This window comes from Scophthalmus maximus, chromosome 7 (genome assembly GCF_022379125.1).
Source record: "Scophthalmus maximus strain ysfricsl-2021 chromosome 7, ASM2237912v1, whole genome shotgun sequence".
Taxonomy (NCBI): domain Eukaryota; kingdom Metazoa; phylum Chordata; class Actinopteri; order Pleuronectiformes; family Scophthalmidae; genus Scophthalmus; species Scophthalmus maximus.
The window spans coordinates 16,632,718-16,650,932 of NC_061521.1; the positions used below are offsets into that span (position 1 = coordinate 16,632,718).

The following is an 18,215-nucleotide window of genomic DNA, read 5'->3' on the forward strand; positions in this document are numbered from 1 at the left end:
GCATTGTGTTCAGAGCTCGAACCTATCTTAATTATTAATGGGGGTTTACGCAGCACATGTGCGTGTGTGTTTTGTGTGCACGCACATGTGTCTGTGCGAGGGCCAAGATTAATATTGATCATGCCTCTTGCCTCTGTGTATTAATATTTCAGGTGTATGAGTGATTATCTCCTGCAGTAATTACAGGAGTTGCTTCAGATAATTTCCATTGAAAGCACAACAAATAATCTGCATCGCCGACTTAAAAAAAGACTTATTGTCAGGAAATGAGCTCATTCAGTTACCACAAACAGGAAGACATTTTTTTTCCTTGTTTTCTTTCATGCTCCAATTGTAGCTGAGACAAATAAATAAATGCAGCAAATTGTCTTTTATTCCTCCTCTGGGCTCTGCTGGTCTGGAACTAATGTGATTGGCCAAGACTTACACTGTTTCAGCTATATTGAATGGTCTCATGTCTGCCATTGAGACTGGGCCGGGGGGGGGGGGGGGGGGGGGGGGGGGGGGGGGGCTGTTGTTAGGGAGAATTATGGCCTGTATCCTCATATTGTTGTGGATGGGTTGCATCAACAAAATAGTATAGCTGGGTGGAGAGACTCATGAAGGAGTCGTAGGGGTATTATTTTTTTTAAAAGTGCTTCATTTTCATAGATTGACCACACACAGGCACATTTTTATACATGTAGGGGGATTCTGCGCCAATTGTGTCTGGACAAATATCGCACCAGGCTCTCTGTCTGCCTGGTCTGATGGAGAAGGATGTAGAGATCAATAACAAGTCTCAAGTCTCCAGCTAAGACACACAGAGACAGAATGTCACCTGATATTGGAACAGATCACTAGATACAATCATTTGACCTGAATGGCAAAAGCTATTGCCTTGCTGCTGCTAAGATCTCTATCATATGGATTTGACGTCTCATGGGTTTATCCGTTACCTAAACTGTAATGCTATTTTGAACCCGGACTTGGGTGAAATAAAAGTATTTTCTTTTGTGTTTTAACCGATTTATGTGCTCTTGATTGCAGGGTTCCTTTAGTGCTTCAAATCAGAACTGGAGCAGCTATAGTCCACCACACTCATAAGACCTCATTAGTTCTGTTCTTGAGAGCTCAGAGAAGAGTGGCTCTTGCATTGCTTTCTCCAAGATGCATATACCATGGAGGCACGCTGCAGTGCAGAATTAAATACCAACAAAGGGAAATTAAATATGGGTTTTTATAACAGCTGCTTTACGTAGGAGGCAAATAACAGCAATGATTAATCAAAATTCAACATTTCACAGGCTCCGTTCAGAAGGTCTAGCTTTTTGATGCAGCTAATCCAGAATTTATTATAAATTCAACACATGCTGATAGAGTGTCACGTGGAATTATCAGTAGTAAAGGGAATAAAGGCTGTCAAAATTGGGAACAGTTTATGTCACTGCTCTACTCTGGCATATCTTTTATTTTGCAGATCACTTGATCCATCGGAGTGGTGGTCTTGAGGTAGCTGATCAACATGCATACATTTTGCCATCAGTTACACTGGGCTCTGTAAATACAGCTGAGGGAAAGCAGGGCAAGTTGGTATCTTGACACACACAAGCTAAGTGGATTATCTCCGTATCGCTAGAGGGTTCTGCTTAGAATACTGTGAGAGAATGGTGGCTCGCAACTGTGTGTTCCTCAGTGCAGGATGTCAGAGGTCTTCTGTCTGGTAGATGACATCATCGCACAGCTACCAAGCAATTATCATGTCTATAAAGCTGTAACACTTTGCACATTGCACATTGCCATGTGTGAAGACATGGTGATAACCTCACAACTGAAGTGTTACTTATACCTGGGGAAAGGGTCCAACAACAAATCCATAACTAGGCAAACTCCAAAACAAAGACCTCACCTTGCCCTTCATGTTGGCGTCCGTGTCTCTTCATTATCGTCCCTCATTCAATTATCCTGTCGGAGAGGATGGAGACCAGATGACTCAGTGTGAGCAAACCAGCGGTTTCATTCAGCACTAATCAAATGACTGGTTGATGACGTGATGTAGGGAACATACATGTGACTTGATTGCAATGTGCTTTATCTTCTGCCTGTCCATATAAATCAAGGATAATCTATATTATCCTAATGTTTAGAAATTATTATACCAAATATAAGATTGTTGTTGTATTTTCAATTCCTTGACTGATGCACACTACAATAGAGAAGCCAGTGTACAAATGGAGGAGGGCTAAACAGCATGGGGGAGGGTTATGAATGACATCATACTGAGATAATTGATTAATGTCCTGTAACAATGGGGAGCGGCAGATAACCCTGTGTGTGTGTGTGTGTGTGTGTGTTTGTGTGTGTGTGTGTGTGTGTGTGTGTGTTTGTGCGTGTGTGTTTGTGTCTGAGTAGGTGCGTGCATGAGTAGAATATGTTGTACTTTTGGCATAACTGGATGGAGCACACAGCAGCAATCAGTCTAGAGTGATGCAGTAATTATATCATAACCGCTCAGTAGCTCAACTGAGTTTAAATCAACAATCTACTCCAAGACATATGAAAACAAACAGAATATACTCAACACAAACACACAAGCCTTCATATAATTGCCCGAAATTGACTGTAATTTTTAAGTTCTCCTACTGATATAACCCACACATATTTCTACCTCCTGTGGATGATAATAAGTATGACTGAAAAGTTTTTTTTTTACTGTTGTCTCAATATTTAACAATTTATGTTCCTGCCATTCTGTCATACTCTGGCACTTCTTCCTCTCTACTTCATTTTTTTGCTTATCTGAACAATTACAATTTCCCTATAGTAATAATAAGGATAACAATAATTGTACAGTTCATTTCCTTAATACTGCAGTCTGACTGCAGAACAGTCATGCTTGAGTGATGTTGGAAGCTGGTTCTGCTGATGTCAGCTAACTAAGGCTCCGGAGTTGCTGCAGGAGGAATGAAGCACAACAGAAAAATATGCCTTTCACACACCTCACCATACTACTTTTGTTAAGTACAGTGCTTTTCTAATGACAATGAAATCAACGGTGTCAGGTGACTGGTATGTTTGTGTTTGTGTTGTGTGAATATGAATCTTAATATGTCTGTGTGTTTTAGAGCTATGGTGCTAAGATTACGAATCCATTACACTTCAGGGACGTAAAAACCTAAATGCGTGGATTAAATCATCTTTGAAAATTAAGAACACAGGCTGTGTTTTTTTTCCAAAAGGCTAATGATATAAAGGTGAGTTAAACATCAACCTTGTGTTTAACATGTTAGGCTACCACTTCCTCAAAGTGGCACATTATCTCCACTTCAGTTCATCAGAAACTGAGTTAAAACATCAGCAATTCCTCATGTGTAAGTTCAGTATGATAAATTTAAAGTAGTAAAATTTAAAGTAAAATGGCCTGAAAGAAATGTTGAGCTTGATAAATTGGTTAGACAGTTAAAAAAATGTATTTGTCAGTTTCAAGAGCTCCTTATTAACTTTTTATATCAGACTACCCCATTACCCCACCTATTCCCATGTTTTCCATGAACATAGGGTTATCATATTGTCAAATCTCCAAACTGGGACACTTAGATTGTACCGCAAACCCACATATATGATCTTATGGTACAATTCGATTTTTCATCAGCGCACCTTTCAACACCATGGACAGCGCCTCAGCGGATGAAAATTGAGTCTCCCCAAAGCTTTATTAGAAAAATTATATATATACAATTGTTTAACAATAAAACAAGGTAGGCCTAGACATATCTTGTGGCCTATTTAACTTGAATAAAAATGTAAAAACACAAAAAAATTACATGGGGTATCTCTGATCTCTGATAGATTCAAAATAAAATTAAAATAAAAAACGTACTTGTGGCTATCCTGCTTTTTCTTTTTCTGTAATAATTAGGTTCACAATCATCAGTGGCCTTTATTTTTAATATAAAAATATAAAATTGAAAATCAGAACATTAATGCATGAAACTGCAGGGAGTTCAATCTGTTATTAACAGTAACAAACTGTCTCAATGTTGATTCGTTCAGTCACAGTTAGCCTATCTGCCCCCTGGTGGCTGTTGTAGAGAGGATAGAGAGGCTCGTTTTAATATGATTTTGTATCTCTGCATTTCCACTGTGGGCGACTGAAAATGGACACTTGCAGTGTGTGTGTGTGTGTGTGTGCGCGCGTGTGTGTGACTGCAGCAGGACTACCTGACGTTGCGGGCGGGGCTATCGAAACCAAACAGCTTCGCGCTCAGATTGATTGACACATGTACCGACAAATCAGCGTTGAACTTTGACTCGCGGCGCATCATTGGTGTCTTTCTATTGGTCAAAACAAGCGACAGCCTTGGCAACGACATTGATTGACATATGTACAGATACACCAGTGTTTGCAAGCATGCCGCATTGTTTTGGTATTTGAGAAGTTGTTGAAAAGGGGACAGGGACTGTTCAAAACATACAAACATACAGACATGTCAGAGTTCATCAGATATTTGTTGGGACACGGACCTTGAAGGCGGGACGTACGGTCACCCTACACGAATAGCATCACAGCTAACGTGTTAGCAAACATCCGGCAGACATGAAGAAACATCATCATCCCACAGGGTCATTTTCCTGGACACCCGGAGAACGTAAGTTCGGTTTTCTCTCTCTGGTCTAGTTCTGTGGTTTCTTCTCCAACCAACTCCAAGGGGAAATTATAAAATAATCTGTGTCTGTATTAGCTTGCTAGCCGCCTGCCTTCTTCCGCAGCTCGAAGCTAGCAGCTCACTGCGAATACAACAGTGTCTTAGTTTGAACATTTCTGTCAAAGAAATTGCTGTTTGTTGGAAAAATATTGCAGGTGGATTGAACCACACATGAGCTAAACTAATGTGCAGATATTTATGCTGAAACAATGAGCATAAATATGATAAAGAGAGATAAGATATGATATACCTTTACTCGTCCCACAATGGGGACATTTGGGCACAACAGCAGCAAAGTGGACAGAAGAATATGGAAAGGAATTTAGAAAAGCAATAGGTATATACAAAATATAACAGACAATATAAAAAAGATAGATATAAATACTACATACAGAGCAGTAGCAATAGTTGCACATGGAGAATAAATATAAATATTGCACAGTTTGTTATTGCACGTTAAGTGTGCCAGTGAATTATTCTTTTACAGTGGTTGAGTCCTGTGTGTGTGTGTGTGTGTGTGTTTGTGTGTGTGTGTGTGTGTGTGTGTGTGTTTGTTCTACTGAGAGCAGTGCTGGTTGTACAGTGTCACAGCAGCAGGAAGGAAGGACCTGCAATACCGCGATGATGAAAATGTGATGGCTTCCTTCCAGATGTCAATGAATTACTTAATTCCTTATTATATTGATTGATATGAGTGGTTTTAATCTTGATGTCATTACTTAATTAGTTTCTTCAAGGTCGATTCTATAAACCTACTTGCTGAGTCCTCAAAGTCATGGGCACAGCTGCAGGTTCCACATCGATTGCTGCTGCTTTGATTTTCTGACTTGTGAAAATGTGTCCATGATCACAGTATTGATTCATCTTGGATCAAAAGAGCAGTGACAAGAGCTGCTGCTTCACGTTGAATTTGGGTTGTACCCTTTGTGACATGATGTTTTTTGTTTGCCCAAACGTATTAATGAGAGCAGGTGAAAGGAACTGAGAATAATGTCAAGTAACACAAATTCATTCATTGTATTCTCACAGTATAGCCACTGGACACATTTTTGGTGGAACTGTGCAACTGACTGACTGGAGAAGGGAGTAAATGTGTATGCTCACTTGGTTCATTAGATAACTGTTTCTTGATTGCATCTATCGGTTGTACTTTATATGAACCAAAATCTCACTAGCATTTTCTGCCTCCCTCAGCCAGTTGCCCAGTTACTCCAGAGACAGTCCAGAGGTTTGCGCAAGGTGGAAAAAGTGTGTGTGTGTGTATGTGTGTGTGTGTGTGTGTGTGTGTGTGAGACAGAGACCACAGCATACTATTAAATCTTCTCAGCTGTTTACACTGCAGAGTCAGACTGTTTAAGGACTATCGACAAGCTGCAGAGGTGAAGGCGTCTCAATTCTAATTGACTTCACCAGAGTATCTGCTCACTCAGCTGTGGTCACTCGAGAAAAGGTCTCGGGTGTGAATATGTGAAGTGTTTGCAGTGTGTGTGTGTGTGTGTTTGTGCATAGTGCATCCCCTCCTGCATGTTAATGCATGGCCAGCCTCGCAGTGGAGTGTGACATGGGCCCTTGTGTGTCTAATGGTCGACCGGCTGTGAGCCAGGTTATCAGCTGAGCTTAGCTTGTGTAAGTGATGTGGGGAAGGGGTTAATGAAAAAGCCTTTAACGACCAGAACGTGACCCAGTGTGTCCCCTGACAGATGCTCATCAAATTCTGCCTCTTTGCCTGCCTGTGCTTTGTCTCTGCCTCCATCCAGATGTGTGTTAGAGCTCCCCGGGTCTGTTCTGGCTACACCTCTGCGGGTGCACAGATGTTCACCGAAATTGCTCAGATGAAACACGGCTTGCTAATTATGAGATTCGCTGGAGTCAGTTATTTTTATGCAGTGTATGAATCTATGCATGAACGTGCGCCAAGATGTACATTTACACCCACTATGAGATACTGGTCATTTCATTGATTGAACAGCAGCATGAGAAAGAACTGCCTCTTTCGTACCACACACACACACACACACACACACACACACACACACACACACACACACACACACACACACACACACACACACACACACACACACACACACACACACACACACACACACACAGTCCTACATTTACACACAACGTCTGCACTGTTTAAATGAAATTCCTGCTGCAGCTTGAGGAGATTTATCTTTTTTATGTTTGCTTGCAGGATCTTGCCCACAGCAAAACCTGCATATGACATTTATCTGACGGCTGTCCCCTTTAGAAGGTCAAGCTGCCGTGGAAATACAGCTTTCAGGGTAGATAAATGAGGGTTTTCTGCTCCGCGTCACAGCATCAAAACACAATAAGCTCAGTGTATTCCAGTTTAATCAATCATGGCAGAATCTGAGGCAAAGCCTCCTGGTATGGTAGATGCTCTGCATTACCATCACAGCAAAGGAAGAGGTCAAGAAGTGCACTCTGACTGCTCCTTTTTTTTTTGGTCATTGGATTTGCGTGTCATGCCCAGCCTTTAATCCAAGTGAACTGGGTGTAAATCCAATACTTTGGTGGAAAAGAAAATGTAAAGCAGGCAGGGTTGGATTCACGTTTGGTTATATGCTGCATGTCAGTGTTAATGTAAGGACTACATTAATTATTTTCCGGGGCAATATAGCGGAGTCACATTTGCAAGGTGCCACTTTTCATATGTCCCAGGATGCAGGTTTAGGGGAGGGGCAGCAGGGTGGCATGGGAGGGGGTAACAAAGGCACCAGGTGGTCTGATTGGCTCACCATTTGTCTCCGGGACCGAACAGATGTCTCAGTGGGAAGACGTGTGTGTGTGTGTGTGTGTGTGTGTGTGTGTGTGTGTGTGTGTGTGTGTGTGTGTGTGTGTGTGTGTGTGTGTGTGTGTGTGTGTGTGTGTGTGTGGGTGTGTGTGTGTGTGTGTGTGTGTGTGTGTGTGTGTGTGTGTGTGTGTTTCTGTCTGTCTGTTGCTGTGTGTGTGTCTGTTGCTGTGTGTGCTTGTGTGTGTGTGCACTGCAGTGGGAATGCTTCTGACGTTTCACACTCTGGTTGACACGGGTCCCAGTGGGAAGGGTTGTTTTCCATACGGAGTGAGTTAACAGAGGACAGGTCCTGGTCATATAATGAAGATCTGTCTCGTTAGAAACACTTGCAGGATAAACATAGTGTCGACGTGACAGGTTGATAACTGAATCACTTTGCACAGAAATTAAATGATGCAAAGTTTATTGATGACATCTTTCTTGAAATTTGGAGTTGATCTATCTCCTGAATTAAAGAGAATTGGTTTATTTTAATCCCTTTTCCACTTCGGCCTCTTGCACCAGGGTCCCACTTGCCCATCAGGATTAGCTGAGAGTCACAAACAAATGCTTATTTTAAATGTCAAAGCTGCACAAAGGCAAAAAATACATCAGCACACATGAGCCTGTGACATGACCATGTGCGTATTTATAAATCTGAAAGTGATTTTACTGATTCCTCTTTTCTGAGTGAGCAAGTGTACAAGGCGAAGGATGGTGATGAGAACATCTGACTCAAAAAGAGGAAGGACCAGGGCACATTTATGGATTCACAGCATTTAATGTGAACAAATAAGGGTTTTATGTATTCTTATGGGTTGAAATGTGAACTTTGCTGCACTTCTTTACAGTTCAAATGGCATATTTTTATTTTTTATTTGGGGAAGGGTTTTTCTTTACTGAACTAAAGCATACACAATAACAGTGAAACCAGGAGGAGGAGGGAGAGCAAGCACCAACATCCTTTTTCAACAGGAAGTGTCATGGTGTGACTTAAGTTGTGGCTTAATATTGAGAAACACCTTTACGATGACTGCTACTGTCTATTTCTAATTTCATTACCACAAGCCACCACAAGAGAGAATCAGCAGTGAATATGGTCAAGCTCAGAGACTGACTCCTCGGCATCTCTCTCAAGGGTTTGCTTCACTTCCACCGACCTTGGTTGTCCTAGCAACAGCTACGTTACTCCAAAGCATTTTGAAAAGACGTTTCTTTTCTTTTTTCTACATTCAATGCTCAGCACAAAGTTAATGAATTCATTATTAATATACGATTACCCCTAAGACCTTCCATATGCTTAGAGCAATTAAGTTTTATTTTCCTCAAAATCTGTATTTTAAAGGAAGAAAAAATCTGCCTTATAGCTACTGGTATCATAAATTGAAGTATGGTGGCCATCTTTTCATTAAAGGAATTTTAGTTTAGTTTATTTATTATTGCAGCTATTTGAAAAAAATAGAGAGCAAATTAAGCTTCAGGAGTAAATGTTAGAGACAGACAAACCTTCAAACATGATGTATGGGTGCAGTAAACATGGGAATGCAATAAAAGACTTGAGTTTGTTGAAGTAAACGTACTGTAATGAGAGATACTTACACATAAGGTGATAACAGAGAGACTTACCTCTTTTGTGTGTGTCTTATTATAGCTGATTTGTGCATGACTGCTGGGCCATGGTGTTTTTAGTTTTTTCCCCCTGGTTTTAAATTTGGAAGTGGTTCCACTTTGAAACATGATAGCTGAGCTTTGAGAGGATTTAGAAAAGTAAAGGGGTATTTCCATAATGCACAATTTACAGCTGATTCACCAGGGAGCAATGAGGGAAGGAAGATGATGAAAGAGCAGGACACAGCAAAGAGAAACAGGAGGTGGGACACGGTTAACTGTTTATTGTAGTTTCTCTTATCTGCCTGCAGAGGGAGATGTAGACTCCAAATGAAGTCTTGAACCCTCTACAGAGGAAGAGAAAATGATTCCTGTTTGTGCTTTTTCATGATGCTCTGAGAATTATGCAAGGCTAATTGGCTTCTTGGAGGTCTCTGGGAGTGTAGTGTTCGTTTGTAGCTGGTGTTGGCATCCCTTCAAGTGGTCTGAGGCTGAACACAGTTGCTTGGTTAAAAATGTGAAACCCCTGCAGTCACGAGCAGGTCAGGGAGCAGGAAGGTCAACGGTGGACGCTCCCTCTCAACGTGCATCTGTAAATGGCATCGCCCCATTAGTCTGTTGACATTTGTAAACACAAAGGGTAAGCAGTTCTTGATTGTGTTTTTTCGTCCCAGTTAACGTAGCTGTGTTGCTAACGGTCTGCCATGACTGATCTCCGAGCTGCTGATTTGCAGCATTAAAAGACCTTAGCCACACTAATCCCTCCTGTAATGCATAATATATTACCCAGCAGACACACACCAACCAGGCAGCCGCCTGTAATGCCTCAAAACCACATTGCATCTAAGCATACACATCATTTTATTTTGATTACCTCTTATATCACAATTGCAATTAATTTAATCTGTGTTAACATACAATCTGTGGATGTTAAATTACTGCATGTCAGTTACATCATTTATGCTTTGCACTTTTCCATAGGTTTTCACCTTAAAGGTTCCGTTCCTGACATAAAATTCACATGGACAGTACGTTCAGCCCAGAACCCTTGGGTTTCGGACCATAGAGCAGCTTTACTTGAGCATTCAGGGGTCATGTTGACACAAAGTCATCTCTCTGCTCTCATCAGCCCTTTATCTAGCAGGGCCAGGGTTGAAACCTGCACACCGTCGGAATCACATCACTGCTTTTCCAGCCTCCAGGCTGCTGCTGGTGAAACTTGACTGTTTTCCCCACTGACACTAGTTGTGACTCCATCTTGGATATCATACGAACTAATTAAGAGGAAAAGACAAACTTGTATTGATCTGTGTTTCCCGATCGATACGATAATCTCTGTACATTGTGCGTAACTGAGGTGTGGTTAAAATTTTTACCTACAAGGCAGCAGTAATGTTTTTAAAAAGAAAAGACACTGTAGAAAGATGAGAAGAAAGAAGAAATAAGTTTCTTCATGCTGCTGCTGTAGAAATATTAAAATCTATAGAATTATTTTCCAAGTGTACATTTTAATATTCAAACATATTAGGTTTCCATTTCATATCTTATTGCTCTTCAGTTTAAGTTTAGCAGGAATTTTAGATGAATTCATACAGTACCTATTTCTATTTGAATGCTGGATTACTGTTTATCTACAGGGGTTAAAATATTCCAGTAGATATGACAGTTGTGGTGCCTTTAACATCAGTGATATTTGTAAGAAAAGTATGTATATATATTTTTAAGGTAATTCACATTCCTTGCCATACCCTGGTGTTTGAAAAACGGTGAAAAACAGTTTACCCTCTGTATTATTTTCTGCTTTGAATTGTGTCACCTACTTTATTCCATCCTGAAACAGAAGAAATCCTATTAGTATCTTCACGTCTTGTTAATGGATGTATGTCAGTGTGGTGGACAGGGATTCAATTATAGTCAGTCAAGACAACAAAGAGAGGAATGTGGTGAATAAAAAGTGTGTATTATAACATTCCAGTAAGTAATGGGAATCCAGATCTTATCAATATGTAGATAGGAGACCGGGTTCAGTGTTTTCATTATCTATCCTATTATTGTATTTCTGGCCCTGCCGGTGTTTTTTACATTATTCACGATGACTGGAGATTTGGCTGAAGATCAACTTTTGGCAAACATTATTCTAATTGATTTGTTTTCCACTATATTGCACTTGTAATGACAAATTCTCACACACTTAATTCATAATTTTCCTCGAACTGAGTACCTGCCTGCATGCTTTGTTTGAGAATTAGCAGTAGATGGCAGTGTGTGAATGTGGGTGGGTGATGTTTCGAATGTATAACAGGACTAGTCCATGCAGTAGTGAGTGTCTGATTTGTGCATGTGTGTGAGTATACAGACTGTATAAGAGATGTAGAAATAGGTCAAATTTCTGTGGGTGTTTGTGCCTGAAAACTAAATCAGCCTGCTAAACATGCAGAGCCAGAGCTCTGTGAATAGAAATGGGCTTTCCATGAACCATTATATGATGAGAACTGACTCATGATGGTGAAGGATGAATCCAGAACACGGATGGATACAAAGATTATGTTGCCCCCGAAGCCATGAAGCAGAAGAAAACGGTTATTTTGCCACGGTCAACCCTCAACCACGCTGTCACTCTCTGTGTGTCTCTCCTTCTCCCTCTGCAAGGCTTGGTGTGCTGTCTGCAGAGAATGCCGGTTGCCCCTGACAACAGTTGCTAGGAGACCGTTCTGGAGTGACTTCATAGCATCGTGCACGCTTATACCGTGGCTCATGATGAATAAAACCAAATTCGCATTTTGTCCTTTTCATACAAATGTGCATTTAAATAAGAATCAAACGTTTTTTTAGCACCGATATCATACACGCCTATGTGGCTGTTGGGTAGGAAGTGTTCTCACGTTAGTGCTGATTCGTGCCTGAATCTCCTGAGATGGGTCCCTGTGGCAGAAATGTGATTGTCGTCAGTCTGACGGTTGTGGTTTTGTTGGATTTGGCTAAAACAACATTCTAATCAGTGGGACCACAAAGGCTGTTTCTTTGGCGCATGAAAGTTATGGAAATGAGATTGATTAAATATTTTCTCTGTCTCTCTTCCTTTCGCTTCTATTCTCCATTGCCCGCTTTCTGTCTGTCTCCCTCTCTCTCTCCCTCTCGATCCCTTATGTCCTCACTACAAAACCCTGGGCACATAAACCTCACCCATCCATCTTTCTCCCTCTCTAATTCTCTGTCTCTCTGCAGTAGTGAGATAAGATGTTCCTCCCTCTGAGCTGTGGTGAGGTGTGAGAGAAGGGGGCTTCCCCTCTCCCCCTTCAACTACCTCCAGGACTGCAGGCCAATGAGGGCAGCCACTCATAGCAAATGTATATATGTGCATACTGGTGGAGGACATTTTCTCCCAGTGTGTGTGTGTGTGTGTGTGTGTGTGTGTGTGTGTGTGTGTGTGTGTGTGTGTGTGTGTGTGTGTGTGTGTGTGTGTGTGTGTGTGTGTGTGTGTGTGTGTGTGTGTGTGTGTGTGTGTGTGTGTGTGTGTGTGTGTGTGTGTGCGTGCGTGCGTGTGTGCGCGCGCAGAAGCGGGGCACTGGCATGTCATTGTGCATTTGCAGCATGTTTCCCGGATTGCTGTTTAATGAACTTTAGATTGGATGTCAGACAAATTCCCTCTGGCAACAACCAGCCCAGCTCTCTCGAACAAGGCCAGGACCCTTGGCTCTGGGAATCAGCTAAAGTAGTTTCACACTCCCAATATATCATAGTAAATCTGAGCCCTGGCCATGAGGCCGACACCAAACAGCAGTAACCAATTGTGCTAAAATCCTGTTGAAAGCTCTTGGAGCAGGCACAAACCTACCTCGGTTTTTCAGAGGTACAGCATGTGTGTGAGTTTTTAAGATATCGCCGCCTATTACTGCTCCAGTAATTCCTGGATTAACCCATCTACTTTACCGCAGCTTACCTCAAGTCTCCACCAGGAATGATGATTTTAAATATTTAATGATGATAATGTGCGGTTAATTGATTTAGGCACTAATTAACGCTCTTATTGGCTTGCTATAAATCCAACAGATGCATACCTCACAGATATGTCAATAGGGAATTGCTCTTTTGCCTCTATACATGTCTTAATCTGAATGATGAAAAAAAAAATACAAGTTGATATATAAATTCTGACATAGTCATAAATGTATATTTTTTCTGTTCCCGGACATTAAAGCATGGATCTGCCCAACTGCCATTCGCGACCAAGCACGTAAAGACCTGCAGCAGCAGGTTCCAGTTCAATCCGTGTTTCCATGTGACCACCCATAGTATTGACAGTTATTGTTAACAGGCACACATCTTGTCCCTCCAACTCCCTCCGGAGTCGATGCTGTTGGTCTGCGTGTAGAAGAAGTCCCACTCCGTATGAGTGTCTGCAGCAGTTCCCTCTCTCGTGGCATTGATTTAGCTGTAATGCTGTGACAGGGTCACACACTGACTTATCGGTCCCTCCACTCCCAGCCAGGCGCCTGGACACACAGGGTGAAACGATGAACATGACTTCTCTCGTTTTCTTCCTCTTTTTCTGTCTCTCTCTCTTTTATTTTGTGCCACCGGGCAGCCCACCTACTCTTGTTTAATTTAGTCACCTGGGTTGCTGGACAAGGCAATTTTTGACACAATCTTGTTTTAAACCGTTCAACATGTAAGTGGATATCCCCTGGATGAAATTCCATCATTAAATATCAAAAGTAGACTTAATAAAATGTGATGCCTGGCCAAATAAACAGTAGAGTATTGGAACAGTCACAACGGCAGATGGGACAACAGATTAAAATACAAAAAGACGTCACATTGAAGCATGGAGTTTGAGCGGCTCTAAAAGAGAGAAGAAATCCTCTTATGCACATTTTCTTGCTGTGATGTACTTTATTGATAATCATTGCAATTAGCTCCTTTGTTTCCCCATGAAGTTACAGTCTGTTCAGCAGCGGCTAATTACCTCAGCCCATTGGACGCCTGCTTTTTGCAGTGTAATTGCAGCCTTCAGTAGAAAGACAAACAGTAAGAGAAAATTACACACCATTTTCACATTTGTCCATGATGTTGCTCTCCTATATGGGCTCAGTGCAAAAGCAGTTTATACAGTAATGTTTTTCATCTGGCTACATGAGCCAGAGAGAACATTGGGAAGAATTGAATACTGCACAACATAGAAATCTTAAAAGTGAAGCAAAACAAGAACCATGAGGATTTACACCGATACATCAGCAGCACACTGACCAGCGTGTGTCAGCTCACATCTGTGTGATGTAAAAACTCACAAGGGATTCGTATTGAGGTCCAGCTGGAGCGGCGGGAACAGGAGTGAGGAAGAGGAGGAGGTGAGGGGAATGGGAGAAGGGGGATGGGGAGACAGAGGGGGGTGGGTTTAAGGCCAATGTGCAGTATATTGCAGTGTGCTGTGCAGTATTGTCCTGTGATTGTAATGGTTATCACCCCCTACATCACATCCACCCATTCCCTTCCTCTGTTTGGCTCTGTGAAGGAAGGAAGGGTTGGGGGCAGGGACGGAGGCTGTGTGCTTTATGTGCGGGATTCGCTGACAGGTTAACATTCACTGTCAGCAGCATTGCGTGCTGCTGATGTATGGGGCTGTATGTTACTTTTGGCTTCCCAGACACGTGCACATCAACCCTGCATGGTGGGAAAAAAAGGGACCAAATACAAAATGGAAGAAATTGTAGTGAAAGGAGAAGATAATATTCTGGTTATTGCAAGGGGGTAAAGGTCCGCTAGGTTTATTTATAAGTGTACATCGAGGAGAACAATTTGGGTCAGCTACAGCTATGAGGTCAGAGGTCAGCTGAATAATAAGATTTGAGCTCTTGCCGCTGCCTCCCTGTAGAGACCTCTGCTGCATTTACCCAATTTTTACATAGTCAATAAGTGTGTGTGTGTGTGTGAGAGAGAGAGAGATTCAATCATATGGTCTGATGCCTATGTCCTGTGTGAAGAGGTAAATTGGCTGATGTGAAGTGGATCATGGAGTGTTTTCCCCGGGGAGATGTCCTGTTCACAAATGCTTCATAAATAAAACACATGACTATAAACCCCTTTACACGAAGGTCCAATAATTAGATGTTAATTAGCTCGGTGATCATGAATATTGCCTCAGATTTCACCTTCTCGGCCCCATGAGCAGTGTTTCAGTTTACAGCCTACAATCATGTGTGTGTGATCACGAGTCGTGTGTTCTATTAAAAATTAAGACTTGAAGTCTTAATGTAAAAACCTCAGCTTGACACTAGCTTTGCGACATTACCACAAACACACACACACACACACACACACACACACACACACACACACACACACACACACACACACACACACACACACACACACACACACACATATATATATATATATATATAAAGCCACAGCGACTGTGCCACCTTCAGGTTGAATGTTATTATGCTCGTCCACACATTGTTGTGTCTGTTGATGTCTGCGTCGCCCGGGCAAGCCTGCGATCAATGTTGTTATGTGACAGCAGGTTCCAGTCTACCTGCTTTTTTCCACCGAGCAATGGTAATGTGATGGTGTAACAGTCGTCGTGTGTTGAAATGGTTTAAATGTATGTTGAAACACACACACACACTGCAAACACTGCACATTTTACTGCACATTGATGGCCCATCAGATCATGGGAGAGCTAATTATTTTCTCCATTTTTTTTTTCAATATTTTCATGTAGTCATGACACATAGATTTGGTTATTTGTGAATTTACATTTCTGGTACAAACTGGTGTATGATAAAATATGTGTGTGAGGGTCTGTGGTACATGGCACACTCTGTTACACTGTGCACCAAATCACATCGTGTTTCGTCATTGGCAATGTCAACTGTGGTTAATTTGGTTAATTCGATATTTTTGGTCTTATTATCTGAGTCAATACAGAGAAGGCTTGCTAAAGGTAATTGAGAGAGAGAAAGAAAGAGAGAGGGGGACCTTCACTTCTTCATGTCCAGGTACTGAGAGCCATGAGCCACAAGTGTCTTTACAACCACCCGCTTCAACTGAGAAACCGGCACAGGAATGCACCTATATTTATTTATTTATTTCCATCTTTTTAATGGTCTGACTGCCTCCCGGTGCTCCTAACCCCACAGGCATTGTTGCCATGGAAATGGCAAGATGCAGCTCAGAGCAGAGGTGATGATTCAAATGTGTTTTCGTCCCCTCATACGAGGAGGAACATTAACACACTTAACACAAACGCACACAAAGGCTAATATCCGGCGGAACCGTCACCCTTCCATCTCCTAGTTGGTCTGTAAAGGCATGACTATGACAGAACAAACCAGAAACCTTTCAGTGAACATGACATCCAACCATGATTAGAACAGTCTACCATGTCACAGGGTATGAATACAGTAGGTTGTGGTGCGGCTGTAGCCGTGTGAGCATGGATATGTGTGGAGAGGAGAAGCAACGTTCGTGCGTGCGTGCGTGTGTGTGTGCGTGTGCGCGTGTGTGTGTGTGTGTGTGTGCGTGCGTGCGTGCGTGCGTGTGTGTGTGCGTGCGTGCGTGCGTGCGTGTGTGTGTGTGTGTGTGTGTGTGTGTGTTTTTGTGTGTTTGAGAGAGTGACTCATGTCTTGTCCATGAAAAGAATAGAGGGTGATCAGGTTGCTAGGCGATTAAGAGCCACTATTGTCTGGAGGGACAATAGTGGACCTGAGAGTGCCCTCTCCTCCTTTGCTCTGTCTTTCACACACACACACACACACACACACACACACACACACACACACACACACACACACACACACACACAATAAATGTACATATCGTCTGACACTCCCCCCTGTTTGGGCTAGGGCGGGAACAAGGAGTTGACAGTGAGGAGTGAAAAGAAGCAGTATGGGCTGAGAGGATGAGAAGGGACAGAGGGAGAGAAAAGAGTAGAGGAAGAGGAGAGTGTGGGCAGAGGGACAGCACTAGCAGGAGAGCCATAGCAAGAAAAGAAAAAAAAGACCTGCAATCATTTGCCACATTGAGGGGAACAAATGTAGCTGGAGGCAGTGAGGGAGCGTGAGAGAGAAGGGGACAGGCAGAGAGAGAGAGGGAGAGAGAGAGAGAGAGGGGAGAACGAGAAGCCAAGAAGAGGGAGGCAGATAGAGAGAGAGAGAGAGAGAGAGAGAGAGAGAGCGAGAGCCCTTCCATGGACATTGCACAATAAAATCTCAGTGCTTTGTAGAGGAAGCTCACACACAACTGACAGGTCGGTGGAAGAGGGAGAAGAACTGGAAGTTTGGCACTGCCCTCGCTCCTCCTGCTTCCCACTGTGTGTGTGTGTGCGTGTGTGTGTGTGTGTGTGTGTGTGTGTGTGTCACAGACATACGCACACACACACACAGACTCTCTCTGTGTGCCTGTCAGTGTGCCGGGCTCTCTGGGTGGGTGGGTAGGGAGCTGCGTTGTAGAGGAGATGTTCGCTCTGAGGATGAGACAGCGTTTCTAACAGGATCTATTTGCAGACTGGGATAATACACTGACACAGCTGAGGGGACCAGAGCCCACCGGAACCAATCCAGTAAACCATGGAGGGACTGCTGTCTCCAATGAGGACACGGGTAGGTTACCACGGGGATTGCATCCTAATGTTTTCCTCCACAGGGAAGCTACACCAAAATGGCATATAGGAAGATGTAGCATGCAGCGAATAGTTAGGCAGCTCAAGTGAATCTCGGCAGCAGTCGCCGTGGTGATGCTGGAATTGGAGCTGAGAAGTTTCCGAGCTTCCGGCGTTGCTAGGGGCGCTAGGCAGAATGCTGGGTGTGAGTGGGAGACACAGCAGGTCTCAGATAGTATTGAAAAATGTTAAAGCAGTGCAGAAAAACTGAAATAGAGTTAGAGTTTGCATGTGATGTGTGTGTGTGTGTGTGTGTGTGTGTGTGTGTGTGTGTGTGTGTGTGTGTGTGTGTGTGTGTGTGTGTGTGTGTGTGTGTGTGTGTGTGTGTGTGTGTGTGTGTGTGTGTGTGTGTGTGTGTGTGTCCGTCCGTCCGTTCACTGATTAACAAGGGATCTCTTTGAGAGAATGACACCAGAGTGGTGCCTATCTCCCTTCAGTACAAACCACTGGCCCT

At 42.7% G+C, this 18,215-nt stretch overlaps 1 protein-coding gene across 2 annotated transcripts in view; it reads left to right on the forward strand.

Moving 5' to 3' along the window:
- The first annotated feature begins 4,402 nt into the window (after nt 1–4,402).
- frmd4a (FERM domain containing 4A) overlaps nt 4,403–18,215 on the forward strand; it is a 99,730-nt gene continuing 85,917 nt past the window's right edge. The window contains exon 1 of one of the 2 annotated variants that reach the window (XM_035642221.2): nt 4,403–4,628. Coding sequence is in view for 1 of the 2 variants with exons in the window: in XM_035642219.2 (XP_035498112.2) it covers nt 17,670–17,702 (33 nt within the window). In the remaining variant the exon portion in view is untranslated. Of the gene's footprint in view, nt 4,629–17,578; nt 17,703–18,215 lie in introns of those variants that run through there. The other variant, XM_035642219.2, reaches the window with a different exon arrangement.